Source organism: Thermobia domestica, chromosome 6 (assembly GCF_964235325.1).
Source record: "Thermobia domestica chromosome 6, izTheDome1.hap1.1, whole genome shotgun sequence".
In the NCBI taxonomy this organism is placed as follows: Eukaryota; Metazoa; Arthropoda; class Insecta; order Zygentoma; family Lepismatidae; genus Thermobia; species Thermobia domestica.
Genome location: NC_137459.1, coordinates 135681970 through 135704696, shown reverse-complemented (window position 1 = coordinate 135704696; position 22727 = coordinate 135681970). Strand labels below are relative to the sequence as shown.

The 22727-nt window shown below is 37.3% G+C and overlaps 1 protein-coding gene across 1 annotated transcript in view; it reads right to left on the bottom strand.

The window, feature by feature from the left end:
• LOC145688235 (uncharacterized) overlaps nt 1-22727 on the bottom strand; it is a 257031-nt gene that overhangs the window by 13308 nt on the left and 220996 nt on the right. Inside the window, exons 6-8 of the mRNA XM_081762150.1 lie at nt 18273-18428; nt 8717-8803; nt 7390-7795 (exon numbers count right to left, since the gene is read on the bottom strand). Coding sequence (XP_081618276.1) covers nt 7390-7795; nt 8717-8803; nt 18273-18428 — 649 coding nt within the window. The remainder of the gene's footprint in view (nt 1-7389; nt 7796-8716; nt 8804-18272; nt 18429-22727) is intronic.

The following is a 22727-nucleotide window of genomic DNA, read 5'->3' as shown; positions in this document are numbered from 1 at the left end:
TATTTTTATGAGACATACTAAACATAATACCTGTTCATCACCAAAGTCAGGTCTATACATATGGTTATCAGAATAATAGAAACACCTAAACAAATTAAGTTTACCTTATTAATATGACGTACAATCATCACTGGCCTCAGAACAGTTCTGATTCGACGTGAAAGGGAGCCATGTAAGTCATGAATGGTTTCCAGAAGCTAATGTACCATTCTTCATACAGCAGCACTCAATCCAATCAGTGAGGATGGGGGAGAATATCTGCTCCGAAATATGAGCTCCAGAACTGACTACAGGTATTACTAGTGTTGAGGTCTGGGAATTGGGGGAGAGAGCAGGAGAGATGATGACGCAGTTCCCCGATGGCAGAACTTTCTTTCTCTTTCTGCGATGAGAATTCGTAAGTCAAAAATTTTCTGCAGAAGAAACACTTGTGATAGACTTTACGTGAAGTAATAAACAGCATGTTTTTATTTTTTCCTCTGCCAATTTTTCTGCACAGGTACAGCAAATTTTCTGCGATCACATTGCAGGTCGCGGCATGTTCTGCTATGGGGCGTAGTTCATCCCGATGTTTATGAAACCATGCCTCAACAACTCTAGAAGTGTGAACTTGTGCATTTTCATCTTCGAAAATTGTGTCTTGAAGAAAGAAAGAAAGAAAGAAAGAAAAAAAAAAAGTATTTGGACCACGGGATGTACGTGGTCATCAAGATTCTACATAATCACTGTCAGTAATGTGTCTTATGACCTTAATCACAAGATCTATAGAATGCCAAGAAATTGCAGTAAACAGCATTAGAGAGACGCTGATATGTATAACAGTCGTAGTATTAAGCTTCTTTGAGCGCCTGCAATATATGAATAGGATCTGTTAAAAATAAGGCAAAAGAGCACTCAACCGACCATATTACGAGTTCCCAATCATTGGTGGTTTACTTTCTATGTTCTCACACCATTTTCTTCGCGCTAAAGCATTGTTTGCGCTAAGCAGCGGTTTGGAAACTGTAACCCAACCTCTGATGTTCAGATTATGCAACTCGTGTCGGACTGTGAATGTTCCAATAGGCTGTTTCAGGTGCTTACTGAGTTTTGCAGTCACTTTTGCCGCAATTGCTCACGGTTTTTTTCACCATCCGCTTCAGTGCTTGGCGATTCCTGTCACTGAGGCTTCTGTTTCCTCCACTATTACTCTACGCCGATGTTGTTTTGCTACGACTTTTGTACGGCTCAGACCAGTCACCTTGGACACTGTTAATCGCGACACATCTAAATCACTGGCAACCTTACATACACTAGCACGAACTAATGGTGCACCCATAATTTGCCCTCGAAATTCAGATATATCTCGCACTTTGTATCAATACCGTCTGCACGCTTCAACAACATCCCTTCATTCTACCTCGCCTGACATGCTATGGACAATCACCTAACATGTCACTAGAAATGGTCAAGGCCTGCAACATGCATCTTTAGCGTTACCAACTAACACATCTTACGTGTTACCAACTACAGGTGTTTCCATTTATTAATAACCTTTTAGCCAATTTCTTCATCTTCATTTGTCATTTTCTTCTTCCCTTGACATGAAAGAACATTTTTCTAGACTTCATTTATTATTCGTTCGCTTTTGTGCACTAGTACCGATCTACCTGTCCCATCAGAGTTATTTATTTACTAAACTTCATATTAACAGGTTGGTAACGCTTCAACATGGTTGATTTTCATAATGATTTCCCTGAATTTTTATTACTAACAAGGGACATCACCCAAGTGTCCGGCTCCGATTTCAATGATTTTTTTTCTGATAAGAGGGCATGTATGCATTATTTGTGATGACAGAAATTTTTGCCATGGTGAATGTTTTCTATTTTTTTTTAATAATATTTTTTAAGAAATGTGATATGGTTGTTACAGATTACTGCAGAAGTCCCTTACTACCCTTTGTAAACGGAGTGTTGAAAAAAAAAGTTAAGAACAACCATGTAGGTACATATAAGGCCTAGAGGAAGTCGTATGGTAGGTATGGCCTTGACGGAATACATCTTGAAATCCGAAATTTTGAATTAAGGTCAAGCTTTTTAAGTGGGAATAGGGTAATACGATACATAATTTCGGGCTAGAATTTAATCAGGAAAACAATGGCGAAGTTAGTTTTAAGATACGCACATTTGGGGAAAAGTTACAGGCATATTAATTATCTATATTATAAAATTGAAAGTGACTATGTTTGTGACTCTTAATCTCTTGAACAGCCCGACCGATCTCGCTCAAATTTCCAACGTAGATGCGGATCTGGCCTGGGAGTGTTTTTAGCTATTTACTTTGACAGTAGAGCTTAGGGGACGGGGAGGAGGGGGACAGAAAAAATAAATAAAACTTAATAACTCTTGAACCACCAGACCGATCTTGATCCAATTTTCAATGTAGATGAGGTTTGGGACTGGGATGACTTATCATTTCATTTTGAAGGAGCAACGTAGGGGAGGGAATGGAGGGGGAAATACATAAAAATCAATAAATATAAAAATAAAAATGACTATATTTGTGAATTAATAACTCTTGAACCACCAGATCGATCTCGGTCTAATTTTCAACATAGATAAGGTTTAGGCCTGGGATGCTTTCTTCATTTCACTTTTACAGTACACCGAAGGGGAGGGGGAGGGGGAGATATATGTCAAAAAAGTAAAAATAAAAGTGACTGTCTTTGTGACTTCATCCACCCGACCGATCTTTAAAAAAAATCAACATAGATGAGGTTCGGATATGAGGTGTTTTTTATCATATCACTTTAACGGTAGAACTTAGTGGAGGGGAGGGGAGGAGAGAAATTTATAAAAATAAATTAAACTTAATAACTCTTGAAACACCAGACCGATCTTGAACAAACTTCCAACATAGATAGAGTTCGGGCCTGGGATGTTTTCATTTCACTTTTATGGTGAAACCTAGGGGAGGGGGAGGGAGGAGATATATAAAAATCAATTTATATAAGACTGAAAGTGACTATTTTTGTAACTTAATAACTCTTGAACTACCCGACCAATCTCAATCAAATTTTCAAGATATATGAGGCTCGTATCTGAAAACATATTTGCAATCTCACTTTAACGGTAGATCCTAGGGGAGGGGAGGGGAGGGGACGTATAAATAAAAACTAATAAAACCTAATAACTTTTGAACCACCCAACAAATCTCGATCAAATTTTCAACATATATGAGGATCGGACCTTGGGAGTTTTTTATCGTTTCACTTGCCGAGCAAACGTAGCGGAGGGGGAGGGGGAGATATATGTAAAAAAAAATGACTGCCTTTGTGACTTCATCACTCTTGAACCACCCGACCGATCTCAATCAAATTTTCAACATACCTGAGTTTAAAGGCATGGATTGCTTTAGGCTATTCAGTTTGACGATACAACATAGGGGAGGGGGAGAAGGAGAGAAATTTCAACATGATCAAAAATGACCGATATTAGTGTTGAGTCCATAGTTTTCGGGGTCGATGAGAGAAACAGTGACACTTCTGATGCTGTTTTGAATCCAAGTTCAGCCCTGATCGTTGGCGAGAGGGAGGGTACAACGTATGGGATAGGGACAAACATTTAAAAATTTATCGAAAATGACTAATATTAGTGTCAAATCCATAGTTTTAGGAGTAGCTGAAATTAACAGTGATAATTCTGATGTGTGCCGCACCAAGGAGGAGGGGGAGGGGGAACTCTCTATATAATAATGATCGAAAATGACCAATATTAGTGTCTATCCACAGTTTTCGGGATCAATCAGATGAACAGTGACATTTCCGATCCGGTTTAAATCTAAAATCAGCCCCGCCACTTGGGGAAGGGGAAGAAAGAGGGATATAAAAATGATCGAAAATGGCCACTATCGGTGTCGAATTTATAGTTTTCTGGATCCCTTAGATGAACAGTGATACTTTCGATCCCGTTTAAATCCAAATTCAAACCCACAACTTGGTGGAGGGGGAGGAAGAGATATTTAAAAGTTATCGAAAATAACCGATATTATTAGTGCTGAATCCACATTTTTTGAGGTCGCATGAGATGAACGGTGACACTTACGATGCCGTGGTCCGCAACATGGGGGTGGGGGAAATATATATAAATGGTCAAAAATGACAGAAACTGTTGTTGAATCTATAGTTCTTTCGGTCGTCGAAATGAACAGTGACACTTCTGATGCTGTTTAAGTCCATTTTCAGCCCTGACACTTGGGGGATGAGGAGGGATGATATACATTAAAATGTTCCAAAATGAGTAATATCAGTGTGCATTTAAATTATTTATTTCAACCCAGCGAAGCGGGTAATATATGCTAGTACTTGCTATGTGCATAAGTCCCATACTTTCGCTTCTAACCCGCGTATTAATGGTAATATGTGGATAAAAGCTTCGGTAATACATATTAAACCTAGAGGGAAGTGGTACGGTAAGGGTAACCTTGACGGCAGCCATCTTGAAATCCGCCATTTTGAATGAAAGCGAAGTTTTGAAAAATAAAAAACCATAACATGTGACACCTCATTTTAATAGCAGAAATTTCTATCATCACAAATAATGCATACGTACCCTCTATCAAAAAAAAAGTAATCGGATGATGTCCAAGTACATTTTCCCTAACCCGTGGCTCCGCGAACACTATCATTTATGGAAGATATAGAATAAAAATAATTTTTAATCGGCCTCCACGCTCTCGTCTTCAATTTTTAAATACAATACAGTGTATAAGCTTACTGTATTTATGTAAATCCTGATTATCAGTCTAACTTTCTGTATTTGAAATACAATACCAGTAAGTTTCTCTATAGCGGAAAAAATCGTCCTTCATTACTTTTTAGCAATTTTATATTATATATATATATATATATATATATATATATATATATATATATATATATATATATATATATATATATATTCCTTTAACATGTTTCTTAAGTTAAAACTTGAAATTTGGTGGCCAATACTCAGGCATCAAAGGTTTCAACTTGACAAAATTTGAAATGATGTTAGATCGTAATAAACTTAATATGTATATAAAATATTGTAGTGTGCAAGTCTTTGGCTCTTGAATTACTGTCCTTCAAATCTGTTGTTTGGACTCAAAGAACCCTAAAACCAACTCTGTCAAAAAGAGAATTTCCACTTCAACTCAGCAAAAAAACTGAAAATTGTCCCATCACCACCTCCGATTTTCTTCAAAAATTTTTTTAATGGAAACTACACGTGGGACCCATATTTTTTTGTAAGAAAAAAAATTGCCGCCAAGTAATTGGTCATCAAAGACTGCTTGCACAATTTATGAATTGACGTCAACATGGAAAATGGTCAATCTCGGAGGTCCACCATTCAGCCGTGGAGACTGGTAGAGTTATAATTCTTGTTGAAGTATGATCATATGGATGAGATAAAATTATATTTTATTACAGTTTGGTTTTCGCGTACTCTCTCTTTTAAAGTTAATTAACAAATCAAAGTCAGTTGATCCGAAAAGTCAATATTGGCGATTTTTTTTCCAGCACTTCCAGTTCGAATTTTAAAATTCTATTTTCACGGTTTGAAATATTTAGTTACCCCTTTTCTGGAACAAGATTTGTACCGCTTTCGTAAGCAACCGTTTCCTACCAATGGACAAATTTTCAACCACCGCCATTTTCTAAATTAAAATAAATATATAAATAAATAAAATTTTGACAGTTGTTCGCATTTGCTTGAATAATAAGCACATTAAAGTTTAGTGCTTCACGAACTAATTACAGCATTTTGAAGTAAGCGAGTTTTCTTTAAGAGTCAGGTCCAGTTGGCAACACTGGAAACAATAAGGCAATAACTGGATCGTGGTTGGAGCTTACATTCATTAAATAAAAATTAACAAGGTTTTCCTAAGTACCTCTTCTTTTTTAAAAAAAAAATAATAATAAAAAAAAACGTTCTAAGTTTGTAAAATGATTCCCCGCCTCCTCCCTCCAATGCTCTCGTATTCTTAACCCAGAAGGTCTGACATAGAAACTTACTGGCATTTATGGAATGAGTTTTAAGTTCACTTACTTAATCGTCTGAAGCAGCTCCACTGAATATTTTTCACATTGAAGCAATCATTTGTTAGCTTAGTGTCTCTTTCGCTAATACCGGAGAAAATTTGTAAACTGAAAGGTTTTTTATATTTTTTATTTTATTTTATTTATTTATTTAATTTTGTTCCTTTGTCTTCTGATTGCTTTTGATACACACAAACTTTTACCTATAAAATTTCGACATGTATCAAGTTTGCCTTGTGTAACACACTAGATATTTTTTCTCATGAATACCCCATATCTTTGTATAATATCATAAATACCAGGGACACAATAAATTACCCCAAATTTAAAACTGTATTCTCGTCTGATAATATTAAAATTAATCCTCACTATTACATGTTGAATTAACTACAAGTTCATTTTAGTAAACATTTAAGAATTGTTTTCTTGTGTATATAAGAGGAGGAGGGTTCAAATCAATCCAGACTTTTTTCTTAGGTTTAAAATCGAATCCTAGGGTGGAGGTAGTGCATGCTAATAGAAATTGGCAACTGTGTTCTGTTACTGGTAGTTGCACTCATTTCGCGCGCCAGTCCGAAGAGTGTTATTCAAGACAGTGAACAACTGTGCGAACATGTAAACGGAACTGCATGTGGTCAGAATTTTTTTAGAAAGCATAAAAAACAGCTGAAATTTACAAGAGACTTCAGTCACAATACGGTGACGAAATTCTCAGCAGTGATGTGACATTTAAATGGTGACGCTTCAAAGATGACCATGCATCTATCATTGAAGATTCAGCTCTTGGTGGATCCCAGCCCACAGCTGTGATTCCTGGGAACATTAAGCGCAGTGAACAGTTTATCATTGACAATCGATAGTCACATAACCTGTCATGAAATTCCAAATGTGTGAAATCTTTCGTTACGAAGAGTTAGCAATAATTCATGACCATTTGCTGTTCTGAAAAGTGAGTGCACACTGGATTCCAAAACGCCTTTTAGCTTTTCACCACTACAGAAGAGTTGAAGTATGCACTGAATTGAGGAACCATCCAGTAATTTCCACCAGTTTGTAACCTTAAAAGGATTCCTCGGATGTCAACATTTCACAGTAATGATGATGAAGTGAAGACGGCTGTCCTAAAGCAGTTCAGACGTACTGATCAACTTTTCTATGGAAGCTTCCGAAGCACTAGTTAAACGCTGGAATAAATGTATAACAGTAGCAAACGGTTAAGTGGAGAAATAAATGCAGTTTCTACAACTTGATTTTTTAAACAAAATGTTTCGGATCGACTTGAACGCCCCTCTTAGCTATATGCTAAAAGAAAACAATCCCATCCTTACCTGTATTAATTGTAATGAGTCTTTCTATCCTCTGTGGTCTTGTAAAGCTATACAAGTGAGTCCATGCTTCGCCCTTCTTTTTACTTCCACTCTTCCATGTCACTGGCCACATAGACTCCTGCGATTCCTTCTCAAGATTAGCACTTCCACCACTTCGATGATGTTTTGAATTGTTTGTACAATACCGTTCATATCGATCAACATGCAACTGAGGAGTGACACTAACACGAGTTCTCCGCTGAAGCAACTGACCCAGTGGCGATGCAAAAGGAATCCCCGAGAATCGAGTAGCATTGAATGTTGAAACACGTCGTCCTTGACTAGAAGACTTTTCGTTTGATGACCCTCTGTCCTCACTACTATCCGCTGCACATGATCGCAATAGAAAGTACTTCAAAAACTGTTCCTGGAATACAAATAATTTTCATCAGTAATGAAATTTAATTAAATGAAATAGTATTTTATCAGCTAATGTAATTATCGTTATATATCATTTTAATACTTTCATAACTGCTTCAATTTTTCATATACATTGTGGATACAAAATCGGTAGTAGTCTAATAATGGGGAAACCAAGAAACAGCACACTACATATCTGAGATCTCTCTCAATGCATTTTCTCAAACATCTACTTCTCTTCAACGTTATGAGCATCTAAAGCAGCTATTGCAATGGTTATCATCACCTAGAGATGATCTAGATTCCGGGTTTCTACAACGTGTACCTCAGATTTCAAAATTGAAACGAAGTCTTTCCGTTTAACAATTATGCCGTTAGGCTAGGGAGACCATGGTTAAAGCAAGTGAATAATGATGTAAGAATTGGTGGAATGAGAAAGTGGGAGCAAGCAGGAGTACACCGAGAGAATACAAGGACAAGATGTTGTCCCCAAAATCTTACTTAACCGAGGATTGAACCAGGGACCCCAGGCACCAGAGGTAAACGCTCTACCACTGAGCTACCGTGCCCTTCGACTTCAAAATTCCCCTATGATAAAGTCTCTGAAGTTGAGGTTGAGAAGTGACTGTGCTGTCCATTCGTTAGATCCTCTTATCACCATCTAACAAAAAAACTGTCATTCGTACGGCCTTACAGCCACCTTGTATTACTAACACAGGTTTCGAAAGGTTGATGTAATTTATAAGACTGTATAATCAGCACGAAAGTTCCCTTTGTTGCTGTCTTATACAGCAATGTATTATTATCTAAGTGATGCAATATTAACACAGCTAAGAACAGAACAACTACAAAACTGTACGAATTTCACTTAATCAAAATACTTGCAGATTTACAAATTGAAGAAAAGAAAAGCTGACAGAACACTTACTTGATTTGTACATAGTGTTTCATCTTCTGGGCTCCCTGGACGTGATTGTACACTTTCTTCTGCCACACAGCACACCTTTTCGTGTTCCTACGAGGGAAATAAGAAAGTAACTTTTAATTGAAAAGAAAATTCAATCATTAACCTACTATAATGTATGGAATGCCATCGCTTCACTCTCATCCACTCTGAAATATCACATTATTAAACAATATCAATTTCAAGACAGCTAATTTAATAGCTAATCAATGTTTAACAGCTAATTTAATCTCCGGCAGGAAAGAGTCTTCAACTTTAATTCTGCATCACTCTTCTTTCCTCGCTTTCCGTGAGTACAGTATATTTATCAGGTATCGAAATACAGCGTTCATCTATATGGAACACATCTGATATATTAGGATATGTTCTGTTTCCATCCTCAAACACCTCAACCTGAGCCGGTGCACTTTCAATAAACCACTTTTGTTTTTGTGTTTATGCTTTTACTTTTGCTATTTTCTTTCCGCAATTTTATGTCATCCGTTCTCTCCTCTTATTCCAGAAAGTATTCGTTTCGCGTTTGCTATATTCGTGTTCAGATTCTAAAACCAATATTACTTCATTTCTGTTGTTCATTTACGTGTTTACGTTCCTCATCGAACCTCAATTTACCCTTCTCGACCTTCACATAACTTATGCTTTTCTCCGTTGCCTTTCTCGTCCTTCATATGATTTTCTCCCAGAAGAATCAAGAACACTATATATTAGGATTAGGAATCAGATTTCTGAGCTTTCGACATATTATGGCTATGTTAGTCTGTCATGTATGAAGGATGAAGTTCCTCGGCGATCACACTTCTCGGAGAACTGGGGAGGGGAAAAAAATGGAGAAGAAAATAAGCGGTCTGGGACCATTATGTTAGGTGCCATCCTGGTAGTTGTCCATCAAAATCCAGGTAAAATTCACTTAGGATGGCTGGTCTGAAAAACATTTTACACTTTTTCGACCGAATTCTCCACCTGGAATCTAACCCGGGACCGCATTCACCAAAGGCGAGACAGTATACACAGGGTGTTCACTCTCAAAGTGTTTTTAAATTTCCGGTTTTCCCGGCTCTACTAGATAAATTCCCGGTTATAAGGGCACTAAAAGACGAATATTTTTCGAGAGAGGCGAAAGGATTATTATTTAGTTCCCACCCGAACAATATAAAATTACGCTATCGAAATAAATTATATTTCCTTACCTGTTTTCATTACTTACCGATAAGTGCATTGATTTTTTTCTTCTAGAAGAGGAGCAGCTTTTTTTTTTTTTATCAGCAATTACCTTTGCCTTTTTAGCTTCCAATTCCAGTCTTTCTCGCGTTATACGTTTTCTCTCTTTTTCCTTTTTTTCCTTTTCACTCAAATCCTTCGCCTTTTTCTTCAAATGCTCAGTATACCGAGCCTGTATATTTCTGGCCGCATGTATCATATCTTTGCCGACTTTAATTGACTTCAATCCACCTCATGCACTCACACCATCATACACTTGTCTCATGGCAATAAGGCTCTCCTCTTTGATTCTCAAAAATGCATTCAGAATTTACAGAAAATCCTCTCTCTACTGATGCATTTCCATGTGACAGTATCAAAATACATTGTATAAAATCATTGAGTTCCCGTACACTGTTCTCACTGAATTCGCTAAGAAGTTCAACGTAAAATGCATCCAGACACTTCTCCTTCCTTTTAAACGTTTTGCAGTGATTAATAGATTCAGGTGACGAAAATACCTTCTGATATTGTCCCATAATTTTATCTGCTTTGCTTCCCGTAAACCATCGTTTAGCTACCATCTCCTCCAAAGATAATGTCAAACGCTTCTCCGCTAGTGTCAGGTTGTGACCAATAAGCACAGGATTGAGGCACGAAATAGCTCGAGTAAGTTTGTATTTCAATGGTGACCTATCCATTATTTTACTAATCATCGCTGCGATCGCTTCTTTGCACGTTCGTCGCAGTGTTAGCTTGTCTAGATCCGTTATTTCCTTGATTCCACGCATGGCATCCCTAGTTGCAAAGCCTATGTCCACATCTTTAGCAGGAAGAAGATTGTTTGGATCTGATATATCTATTTTTTGAACAGATGCACCTGCTTTATTAAGAACATTACCCTTCACTATTTTTTCCATTAATCTTTGTGCGAGAGAAGTGAGCTCTTCATGCAAAAAGGGTCCCATGCATTGGTCTGTTTGAAATTCGGTCAGAAATGGTTCCACCATTAAAGCAATAGTTGAGAAAAATGCTAATTTTGGTGCTAGCATTTTGTCGTGCAATTTTTTCCTCTACAACTGAGAACGTTGGTTGAGCTAGGTGTTTTCTTGTCCTTCTTGACTTCTTTGGGAAAATATCAGATTCAGTGTAATAAGTGTAGTCCGACCTTCGTGCTGGCGAGTCTTTGAATAAATAATACAAAGCACATAAAAACCCCACTAAGTCCCAGTCTGTCTTCTGCATGTCGGTTTTGAACGCCCCATTAATTACATGAAGACCGCAACTACCAATGCTTAACAACACTGGACTTTCCGGCGCATGTTGTAGCTCAAGTTGCAAATTTGACAATAGTTTAAAATTGACACTTGGCCCATCCATAGACACCTGAATGAGTTTCTTTAAAACGTCCGAAGATACCTTTTCACTGATACATTTTAACAAATCTGACGCTGTTGAGTGTCCGAGAAAAACAGATGTAAAGTATCTTGTTGTAACAAGAAATTTATTTGGATCCCAAATTCGTACATGTAAATCCATTTGCTGCCTCTGAGAAACTTTATCCAATGATTCGTCGAAACAGATCACAACGTAGGTACAATCATTTAATAACCTCTGAAGCTCTCGCTCGAAATAGGGTGCTAATCCAAACACTACTGTGTACCCCACTTCAGTTCGATGAAATTGCATTTTTTCTGCAATGTCACTGTCAAAAAACATCAATTTAAATGTTGATGCACAACGCTCAGCTTCTCGGAGAGACATATGGTTCATCACAATTTGTAAACACAAAAGCACCTCAGCTTTACTAACTGAATCTGCTATTAGATAACGTTTAATAGTCGGTTTAGAAGTAGAATGAATACTGCCTGACTGACAAGATGTGTCATTTTCAGTCGAAGATGCAGAAGTCGACGCATGACAATGATCGGTGCATGAACTTTGCTTACTATTAGTTGGGACGAGTTTTTATGACAATGATCGGTGGATGAACTTTGATGACTATTAGTTTTGGACGACTTCTTAAACGCAACATGAGTTAATCCATTCACAACGCAAATGAAAGTCCTCCAGCTGATTTTTCCACTGTATTAGGCAATAAGAGATAATAAGAAACCATAATATCTCGGCATATGTCGGCTTGATAGGGGCCAAAATTTTTTACCAAAAAAATGACTTAAAAAAAATTGCCTAATTTTGGTTAGATAAGATCAGTTTCGGTTAGGTTGGGTTAGGTCAGGTCTGGTTAGGTTAGGTTTGTTTCGTTATTTATGTTTGTACTTACTATCAAGGTTTGTATAGATTGGCCCGCAAGAATTTGTGCAAGAAACTTCAATATTTCGCTTTCATTTCCCACATAAGTACGTATAAAATTCAGAATTGACATTTCACACCCGATGCAGTAGCTCTCAACATTAGCTTTCCGTAACATAACTCATTTCTCCTATAAACATTCTGTACTTTTCGTAGTTTTGGCCCCCATCTGCTCGACATAAGCCTAATATCTTAACAGGTGGAAACAGAGGCGAGATATTAAACTTATGAATGGCCTTACATGCGCACAACGTTGATTGCCATGTACTTAATATTCGATTGTATCGGATTTGTTAAGGTTGGCCCTTGTACTCTATCTGTGGAGAAAACAACGCACTTATCTTCATGAACGTAGGTTAGCCCTACAGGGCAAGTTTATGCGTGGGAACAACATGTCATATAGCCAAACGTAATGATTATGTCAATTTAAGTTCAAACCTATAACGAATAACGCAAATTTCATTAATATTGATGATTCGTATCTTTTTGACTCTACACCCAAATACAAAAGGAAACAAAACCTGATTGTACCTAACCTGTGTATCCGGTGAGAAGGGGAACAATAACTGGTCCAGCACGTGTTATACTATGAATTTCACAATTTTCTTATGTACATAGTTCAATGTACATTACCCTTCACAAGTGGCATTATCCTTCCTTATGATTCTTTTATGGGCTACTCGCAGCATCAAGAAGCACTTACACGCACTGTAATCCTCATTTGCTTTTAGTTCATTGCTTACCCACTGGGAAGTGCTAATGCTGTTTATAGTGGCTGCTTCTGAAAACAAGCTCATTTCCTTCACGACGTTCCATTCCGTTATCCTCACTTGCTTACGCCGTACTTTTGCGTATCCGAATTGGATGCGATAATAATGCACCATTATTTATTAAATTTACACGTACTGCGTCACTAACATAAGCCTAACGTAAAATTATTACATTAAAGTGGATTGCTGCCGGGATCGGGGTGACGATTGCTCATCAGACGCAATCCCAAACTTGCTCAGTTTCATACATCTTCATGAACAATTAATTTATTTTCTGTGGTGTGGAATCACTGTAACAAAAGCCTTTCTACTGTTATTACATACTGTTAAGAGTAATGACCATCAAGACGTAATATGCTCCCTTGTATTTATTGTGCTGATGTTACCACGTGTGATAAAAAAGATGGACTAATGACTTTCTTAGTGACTTTTTTGTCTTTTTCAGTCACTTCGTGATGCAGAAGTAACTTTTGCCTAATCCAGAAAATTAATGCTCCCCTTTATTTTGGCATTCCGCGCCTGAAAACTGCTTTCGTTTTACATATTTGCTCACATCCGTATATTTGAAGTATTTTTAAAACCAGTTTTAAAGATACTCAATAAACTTGTACGCCATCAATAAGTGTTTTATGAGGACCAGTCCTACAATCACCTGATGCCGCTTAAATGTCAGATAAGAACGGGATGATAAGTAATCACAATATTAATATATTATGTAAAATGAGAACTACTGCCGCAACATCTTGCTGAAAGTTTTAAATTACTCAATAAAGTTGTATACCAAGAAATATTCCTTCAGGCCAAGCCCTACAATTTCCTGAAGTCTCTTAATCATCAGATAAGATAATGGAATGATACAACTTATCACAGTACTAATGTGTTATTTTACGTAAAATAATAACTACTGCAGCAACATCTTGCTAACTTATCTGGTGGTTAAAGACATCAGGAGATTGTAGAACCAGACCTACTACTTAAAGTTGAATTATAGTTAAATAATTATCCATATATTTTTTCTTAAAAGACCAAGGCCAAAACAAAAGACCACACACATGATTGTTGACTACAACACAGCACTCTTTCAGGTTTCAAACAACCCGCTTTGACGCATCACTACTTTATTCTTTTTTTTTTAAATACAAAACTAACATGGTCGATAAGCGAATCACAACGTAGGGTTCAAGCGAGCGCCTGTTTCACCGTCGCCACGTTCACTTGCGATTCACCATTGATGCTGAATTCGGACGCCCCAAACAGTGGATACCGACAGGATGACGCTGGATCCGACCCAACGGATCATGAATTCAGAAGCACCGAGTGACTTAACGGTAGAAAACAATTGAGCTACGCCTTGCGTTTTTATCTTTCGGCCTTCTTCGGCTATTATCGTTGTGTTTCCCGGTTCTTTGGAGAAATTCACGGTTTATTCCCGGTTCATGAAATTCCCGGCTATTTCGCGGTTTTTCTCGGTGGGTGGACACCCTGTAAACATCGTACGAGTTCAACCGAACTCATTCAATTAGGACCAAAGTTGGCATAGTGGCAAACCTTCACCTGCTGTATAAGGGTATAAAATATTATGTTGTGCAAGCCAACGGTTCCCAAATTACTGGTGGTCAAATTTTGTATTATATTTTTGAAAGGAAAAACCTACACAACAACTCATCGGATCAAGATCAGTGTTGACATCGTGGAAGAACTTTACCTGCTCTAAAAGCGTCTGAAATATTATTTTGTCCAGGCTTATGCTTCCCGACTTATGAGCGGTCAAATTTTGAATCATATTTTCAGAAACAGAATCTCAATATATATAAATGATCCGGTCAAGATCAAATTCGCCGTTAATACTAAATCTTGACCAGTTTTATAAACGTATGAAATATTACGTTCTGGAGGTTTACGGGCTTAAGTTACGGGTAGCCGAATTTTCTGTCATATTTTTGAAATGAAAAATCCGTACACCAAATTCATCTGATTGGGATCAAACTTTGCGTCATGTATTCCACAATAAAAACAATACAACGAGCTTATCCAATCGGGATCTAACTTGACATGATGATAGATCTTCATCTGTTTATTAGCGGTGAACTATTACATTGTACAGGCTTTGAGTCTTTGAGTTAAGCACAATCGAATTTCTAAACCACTGTACATATATCTATCTATCTATTTATCTATCTATCTATCTATCTATCTATCTATCTATCTATCTATCTATCTATCTATATATATATATATATATATATATATATATATAAACACAATAAATACAGTTGAATAACAATTAAAAGTCAGTTTTGAATACAAAAAATAAAACTCTAACGAAGAATGAATTTTTTGTTTCTTCCTTCACAGCTTTCGTTAAATCAGTTCTTATCAAAGTTGAGATTAATTTAGTTAACTAAATACAGATAAAGAATCAATATACATAATATTTTCTGCAAATAAAAAATCCACTCGCTTTTGACATAACTGTGTCAACACGACTACTATGACATCTGTTGGGGTTACAATTTCAACAGTGGTAACATATACCACATTTTCTTAATACTTTTACGAAAATCGTAAAAGCAAATATTGTATTCCTAATTGACTATGACTTTACTTGAAAATAAAATCTCTTCATACTCACGCATATTAAAATTGTAATTCATTCGCTTCAACAAGATAATTGAGGCAGATTTACGTGAAGTTATAATTTTCTCCCTAAGAGGATTACAAATATTTCAGAATAATCTTATACTACAGCTCCTAAGTTACAAACTAACATGAAACCATACACCTAGTTTTACCATAACTATTATCACAAACTAATCAATAAATGAACATAATATGGTTTGATATTGTTATATCTGAATACTACAGCAATACACTTTATGGCTTATGGAACCCGGAGGTTCAATGTCGCGTTCACGAAAGCTCTCCACTGACTTCTATCCTTAGCCAACTGGATTCAGTTTCTACTTTGTATTCCTATTTCTGCGAGATCCATCTTAATATTGTCCTCCCATCTGTGCTTATGTCTTCCTAAAGGTCGTTTTCCGATTGGTCTTCCAGTTATTACGTTGAAAGCGTTCCTACTTTCTTCCATTCTAGCTACATGACCCGCCCACCTAAGCCTCCTAGACTTGATGACCCTAACAATATTTGGTAAACCGTATAAATTATGTAGTTCTTCCTTATGAGGTTTCCGCCATTCCCCATTTCCGTTCCCCTTGGGTCCGAATATTCCTCTCAAGATCTTGTTCGCAAATACTTTCAGTCTATGATCTTTCCTCAGGGTAAGCAACCATGTTTCGTAACCATACAGAACAACAGGCATGATTATCGTTTTGTATATTTTAAGCTTCAAATTTCTCGACAGAATTCGCGATGACAAGAGATTTTGAACTGAATAATTACACGAATTCCCTGCTTTTAGTCGACGTTTAATTTCTTCATAAATATGTTTTTCGTCTGTTAAGATTGATCCTAGATATCTGAAAGTATCCACTTTATCAAAAGTATTATTCGATATTTTAACGCATCCTGCCGTATTACGAGCCCGACGAACTTCCATGTATTTAGTTTTCTCTGCATTTACTTCTAAACCCATGTTACTGCAAGCGTTTAATAAGACCTCTGCATTTCTTTCTATTGTTCTTCTATCATCCCCTATTAAATTTACATCATCACCATATGCCATAACCTGGTGAACCCCATTCAACTCCAGGCCCTGGTTGCTATCTTTTATTTTCCATATAGCGTATTCTAGAACAAAGTTGAATAATAATGGCGACAACGTATCTCCTTGTTTCAAGCCATTCTCGACGTGACAGCTCGTGGACAAAAATTTTCCTACTCGGACTTTACTTTGGGAGAACAGAAAACACCTCAATTACTGAAAATGACCACTTTTAACATGCATACAAACCTGATGTCTTTGTGGCCACGCATCAGTTGTATTATGCACTGTTTCTAAAGGAAAATCCGCTACTGCTTGCATAATAGAGTGCTTCAAACTGTCAATGTTGTTGTATCATTTCTTGCAGGCCATTTCATGCAGTACAGCTCAATACTGGTAGTCCAGAGAACTGAGGTATGAACTAGCGGAAGGCGTCGAAATGAAATCTAGCACATTCCTCTCCAACCACTCTTAAATGCTCTTAGCTTATAAGTGGGTGTCGAATCTTGCTGGAAGCTCCATAGCTAGACCTGGCCATGAAAGAGAGATGTGTTGAGATTCTCCAAGACAGTCTGCTAGTACACTTTGGCTGATGTTTTGAACTTTTTTCCCTCATAAAAATAAAGCTCAGCAGTGCCCTCGAACACCCTACCCTCACATACATCAAGACTGAACCAAGATGAGGACCCCTCTGAACTCATAGGGCTTTTTCTGTAGCTTCTTGTGAACTTGTGGCATAAACTCAGTGATTGTGAGTATTGTTTTCCTCCATAATAGTGAAAAGTTTTTCAAACTAAAGAGGAGTTTTCTGTGCTCATTTACTGCGTAGCGCTTCAGCGAGTACTTTGCTTTTATATTTTTCTGACGCATAAATTCACTAGTGAGGATTTGTCCGCTACGTCATTTGAAAAGGTTGCAGCCCTATGTCACATTTTACTACACACGACAAAGACATTTTGGAGATTTTCAGTTCACCAGCTATCACTGATTGCATTCGTACCGGATTTCTTCGCATAGGCGTCACCACTGCTTCTGTCGTGGTCTTCCAGATCTAACGCGGTCTTTCATTGTTTCAATTTCAGTGTACCGCTGGATAGTGCAACATACTAACCTCCTCGAGATTTTTAGCTTCTAGAGAAGTTTGAAAACCTTTCCGGTTACCTTACCTACCGTATGTAGTGTTATTACAGCAACACGGTTCCATATTCCCCCACTCCATGACGACCGTTTATACAAACCATCTGTCACTTCTGCACCTGAATCAGCAATGACTCATGTCTTCTTGCACTCCACAACAAGGTGCTGTCCTTCACATAGGACATAGTCTGCCCCAAAAGTTGTGGCAGTAATTACAGTATTACTGCGTATACTTCAGGGAGCTTCTGAAACAACTTGAGGATGTAATTAACACCGATAAGATCTCTTCCGGTCAGCAATATAAAGTATGCTTGAAATATAAACGTCATCATATTTCTCTCAATAAATATTAATGACAGGAACTCTCTACGTTTAACAATTTAAGTTTAGTTTATCAAAATTGTAATTACTACTAACATAATGCTTTTATTTAATTTACCTTCACTTCTTTGAGGCTACTGAAATCTGCATCGCACTTGTCACATAAATAGATATCATGTGTTGCAGGCTGTACCATGGCATCTGATTTAATTGGAGACTCCTCCACCCTAGGTAACAAGGTCTTCCGAGGACTCTCCATCTTCTGATCGTACGTCTGCAATATGAAAATTTAGTAATTAAAAAAAAAATGTTGGATATTAATTCACTTCATGGCTTAAGAAATTAGAGGGTTCATCATTTCAAAAGCAAAAGCCCACCATATACCAGTCCAAACCTAGCACAAATGTTACTACCCATCTTCCTAGTCATGTTTCAAAACTACATCATCTTCTTGCCTACCTCGAGACATTTTATCCCTACGAATTTCTTAACTGAAATCCTATAACAAAATGAAAACTCACTTTGATTGATGTTTTCACAAAGTTCTACCATAAACCTTATATTTGTATAACGTGAGGTATGGCTTGAACTCAAGGAAGGTCATAGAATAAAAGGTAGCGGTAAGTATAAAAGGAAATTTACCTCAAGACAAATAAAAATTCATTCTCGTATCCGAGTGGTGGGATACTGCCCATCTTAGATCTTTCGATTTAATTATACAAAATATATTCATCGACAAATACAAGGAAGCGAGAAAATTTCCATTGACGTAAAATGTCCGAATAAATACAGAAAATATTTAATGATGGAAATGCATGTATGGAATATACCATTAACGATAGAATTTACTATGACACTTGCATCTTACTTTACTTCTTTAAGACTACATCAGAAAATGTATTTCTTGTCAGTGTACGGAAACCTCTGAAATGCTTAATGTATCATGTCTCCAGGAATATCGGTGATTACTTCTTCAGTCATTCACTTCTTGTGTTTCGGTTCAGCGATGATTACGTGCTGTACACACTGTTTTGAGATATCTCCAGAGAAAGAAATCGAAGACATGTGTTTACGAAATCTTGAAGGCTATAGAATATCACTGGTGAAATGGTCCGTTTTTCAGCTAACATCTTTCGCACAACTGTAACGCCTCATCATTTCTAAATGGCACATATATGTCGGTGCTACAGTGTTGCTAATCCTAGATTCAACATTTCCCGTTTCCTTGTGCCACCCTGTATATGTTGTAGAGTTCTAAGTTACGTAGATTTCAACCTTCGCCTGTTTGCTCATCTTGTTTTGGCCTCAACATTTTCTTTAAAACTTTCTTTTCAAAAATAGCATGTGTTCATCCTTTCGAACTAACACCCAATTTCACATTCATACAACGGAATGTACTCTATACAAGGCACATCCATGCACATATAACAAAAGCAATTCGTGCCTTGGTTTTAATTTTAATCTCATTTGGAAAGCAGCATCCCTAGGTGAGCTATAACGCCAGGTAGCTTTTAGTTCCTGCAATATCTGTCGCAACAATCAATAGGTTCTACACGATGTAGTACTAACTGCACTACTTACAAAAATTGATACCATCTTATCTGTTTAATTTTATATAATAGAAAACATATTGTGTAAGCTGATCTCATGTCCGAAAACCTGTATCTTTTAGCAAACTTTATAACAATAGAACAAGAATTATATTTTTGTGTTCCATACAAAGAATAGCAACAGTTAGGATGTAACATATACTACCACCACATAAGCCGCACCGAGGAAATGAGGGTTACCATTTAAAAGATCTATCTATTAAATCATATTTAAATTTATATGCTTAACAGGACTTAAGCAATGAGGTTCTAAAAGAAATTCTTTAAGTTTGACGTCCCACGGTTATGTCATTTTTTCAATACATATCAAACACTTTTCAGCGGTACATCATTCTAGCTGATATAAATTTCCATAGTCGTTCCAATATAGACCAAACACACTTTTTGAATTTCATTCTTACCAATACGACGGGCACATTTCATCACCTTCCTAAACCAACCAGACCTGAAGCAAATACCACGGCTGATATCGCTATTACTTCAGCCTTTGTAACACCACGCTCCACTATAGATGTCCTCGATCCTTTCGGGAGTGACTATATGCCGATAAAGCTCAGTATCCAATACCGTATCCCTCGACATATTGATGCACCCCCACCTTGCATGATTCCTCGATATGACAAAGCGGACTGGGAGAAATATCGAACATACCTCACTGGACATCTCGAAGGTCTAAATCCTCCCACAACAGAGTCAAAGTTATATCATTCAAAACCTTTCAGTTTTACGTCCCACGATTATGCCGGTTACGCTAAAGAAGACGATGATAATGAGAAATGAATGAAGTGGTGGAATGAAGAAAGTGAGAGGAAACAGGAGAACCCCGAGAAAACACACACACACACGGCGTTTGTCCACCAGAAAGTTCACTTGGCGCGAGCTGGGATCGAACCAAGGACCCCCATGCACCAGAGGTGAACGCTCTACCACTGAGTCACTGCAGCCCGAAGTTCTAAAAGAAAAGAAAAGAAAACTATAGTAAACGGATACACACGTCAGTACGAAAAAGCAATTTACCATAGGAGGTGGTAATAGCAGTGTGTGCAGGAGCTCTTCAAAATAAATTCTCTAATACAGAATCGCAATGGTGAAAGTATACCTGCGTACTGGTTACATTAGGAAAACGCGGGAAATCTTCGAAGTAAATGGCACCAGCAAAGAGCAGTGGTGACTTGGAGAGAGTGTGGCAAAAAAATCCACATGAAAGGAAAAAAATCAAACCTCATCCGTTCGTACACCTGCTGATAGTGAATATTCAAGTATGGGTGCCCAGAAGAACTACTAAGTCGACACTTAAATTCTCAAAACACCAATATTAGCTAGTCTGGTGTGGAGTGCCTGCAACATAATTCTGAGTCTCCACGTTTATTGAGACAGATTTTTAGTTGGCAATTATGCATACACCGACATCTTTGAGTTGTTCAAAGCACAACAGAAGCCCATAAACGTGAGAGTGCAGTTTCAATTGGATTCAGCAACGTGTAACACCCCTTCAGTCACTGAGTGGAAATCACGACTATTTACAGAAGAATGACATGTCAGCATAGGTTTATGGCCGTCTCAATTGCCGGACATATCTACTTATGACTTTTATCTGTGCAACTATCTGAAGAGAGAAGCATATGCAAATATGCCAGTAACACTGGAAAATCTAGGGAATACATTCCAAGAATCGACACCACTGAGTTGCATGGCACTACGACAGTGCGTTGCAGTGTACACAAAAGTGTATTTGCGCTTATATATCACGAATTTGCTCAAAGTAGTAGATACATTTATGTCATTTTATCCATTATAAAGTATAACGAAGTGTCATAACTGTTATTTTATCCCGTGTAAATTTAGAGATCAAGGGGGAGCTATAGTTCCCTTGGATCCGCGTCGTATAACTAAAGTTTTCTGGGAAACCTTCAATCAAGATCTGCGGGATCCACTCAATATTGTTAGTACCGCAATGAATGCATAAATGTTATTACTCAAACTTTACTTTTCTCTATATTTAAAGTTGTGAATATATGTCGAATAAACTTTAAAAAAAAATGGAGGAAATATATTATAGGTCGACAAATTAGAAAACTACAGCCAACTGAATAGGCGCGAACATCAGTTAGGAGTGCCTTCCTACCCCTTCTAATATTTTCTTTCAAAATGTCCAAGGTAATATGAGCATACTTACCATCTTAAGGAATTTTGTTCTGTGTTTAACAGAGGTTTACCAGTTTCTTGTTAACAAAAATTGAGCATGTTTGCACTACTATTTTTCATTTAGAATAGTACCTGAATGCTTAATTTTTCAGTATGTAATACAGTGAGACTTGTTTAAACCGGAACTTGATAAGGAGGAAATCTGTCTCGAACGGAAAATTTTCAAAGTTCCGGCAGCTTTTATGGCAATTTCTTTATAAATGCTTTGTATAAAACGGAATCTTCCGTAACACGGAAACGGAAAGCAAATATTGTCCCTGGGAACCTTCAAGACTTGTATTGAACGGAATCTCTTTTCGCAAATCCACACATACAAGGAAGGTATTCTTTTCGTATGCATGTCTTGTTCGGAGGTGAGTAGTCAATATGGAATGCCACTTGATAACAAAAGTGGCCCCTCCTCTACTCCTTCTTCCCTTTAAATAATGCATCACAGAATACCACCACCACCATGAACTTGGCTCTCCCGCTTTTCCATCATGCTATTTATTCTATTGTCGGGAAATACTCTTTTTCTCTGTCTGCAGTGGCTCTTAATCCTCCACTTTGCTCTGGATATCCGTATGTGACCTTGACCTGGCCTAAAGATGTGCTGGAATCCACATCTCTTTGTTTCGAGAGCTTTGAATCTTTCATTTAAAAACGTTTTCTTCTGTGTGCGGTTCATTAATTTTGCCCAAAATAAAACATCTGGAGCATTATGGATGAAAAATTGTCACCATTAAAACAGAGAAAGAAACAGGAAGTGGGACGCGCGG